General features: G+C 57.2%; 1 protein-coding gene across 1 annotated transcript in view; it reads right to left on the bottom strand.

Moving 5' to 3' along the window:
- VSTM5 (V-set and transmembrane domain containing 5) overlaps positions 1–861 on the bottom strand; it is a 29,434-nt gene extending 28,573 nt beyond the window's left edge. Inside the window, exon 1 of the mRNA XM_006871199.1 lies at positions 771–861. Within this exon, the coding sequence (XP_006871261.1) occupies positions 771–861 (91 nt within the window). The remainder of the gene's footprint in view (positions 1–770) is intronic.
- Between the last annotated feature and the right edge of the window lie 519 nt (positions 862–1,380).

Raw genomic sequence — 1,380 nt, 5'->3', positions numbered from 1 at the left:
TTCCTTATTCACTGTCCAGCTTTCGCATCTATATGAGGTTATTGAAAATACCATGGCTTGGGTCAGGCGCACCTTAGTCCTCAAGCTGACATCTCTGTAGGTGGGAGTTTGTTGGAGGTGTGTTACACGCCAACCATCAGATTCAAGAGAGTGCAGGGCCCCAGAGATTCGTTCTGGGCGGAGTGAGTGAGGACCATCTCTGGCAGGAGAAATTCAGCCCCCCAATGCCCAACCCACACCCCAGAACTTTTCTCCTCAGCAGCAGGCCTGCAGGACATACTGGTGACCTGGGCAAGCCACTGGGGGGAGGGAGATAGGAAGAGGTCCCCAAGTAGAGGCGGAACCCGTGGTACCCTGCGGGTTATGGACATCTTAGTTGCAATTGTGGTTATTCCAGGGGACAAAAAAAAGGGGCGGGGGAGAGAGTGTTGCACTGCAGGCGGGCACCGGACCGGAAGCCGGTTGCCTTTCGACTGGTTTCCGGCTCCGATAACGCCCGATCGGGATCACCAGGAGGGACGCGCCTCTCCCAGGCGGGGCGCGCAGGGCAGGAACCCCGAGCTGCCCCAGGATGCAGGGACCAGGGTGAGCCTCCGCCTCTCCCGCTGCTGGGAGCACCGGGACTCGAGGCCACGCTTGACCTAGCAAGGAAGAGGCGCGTTTCTTGCCAGTAGCACCTACGGCGCGCAGCCACGAGACCCGGAGGTCCACCCACGCCCCCCGCTCCACAACCCACAGCCCGGTAGCCCCGCTCGGCACCCGGCGCTTACTTTGCAGACAGCGGGCTGCAGCTAGGCAGAGGGCGAAGAGTCCCAGGGAGATACCTCGGTTCTTCCTTCTGCGGCTCGGCAGAGGCCTCATGAGCAAGCCCGTGGCGGCACGGGCCGGGCACGGGCTCCACGGGCGGTGCGGCTCTGCTGCCCGCCGCTTCTGCTCTGGCCGGCCTGCCTGTCTCCTCTCTTCCCAGCAGGTTTTCTAAGGCCAGATGCAGATGAGCAAGTTGTACTCTGGTTGAACCAGTTCCCAAGGAGCAAATGAAATAGAAAGAGAGAATACACACGCTTGGAGGCAAGTAATGGCAAATAATGAACAGTTTCCTTCCGTTCACACCCAGTTCACTGGTATTGATTTAAGGTTCAGTTGAATGCCGGGTGATGGAAGAAAACAAAAACAAAAATCCAAACAAGCCATTACCATCGAGTCTTTTCCGACTCATAGCGATCCTATAGGACAAAACAGAACTGCCTCATAGGGTTTCCAAGGATGTAAATCTTTACTGGAAATGGACCACCATATCTTTCTCCTACGGAGCGGCTGATGGGTTCCAACCACTTTTGGTTAGCTGCTGAGCTCATTAATCACGGTGCCACCAGGGAGGGC

The sequence above is a fragment of the Chrysochloris asiatica genome, unplaced genomic scaffold (genome assembly GCF_000296735.1).
Source record: "Chrysochloris asiatica unplaced genomic scaffold, ChrAsi1.0 scaffold00163, whole genome shotgun sequence".
Lineage (NCBI taxonomy): Eukaryota > Metazoa > Chordata > Mammalia > Afrosoricida > Chrysochloridae > Chrysochloris > Chrysochloris asiatica.
This window is presented reverse-complemented; position numbering and strand designations above follow the sequence as displayed.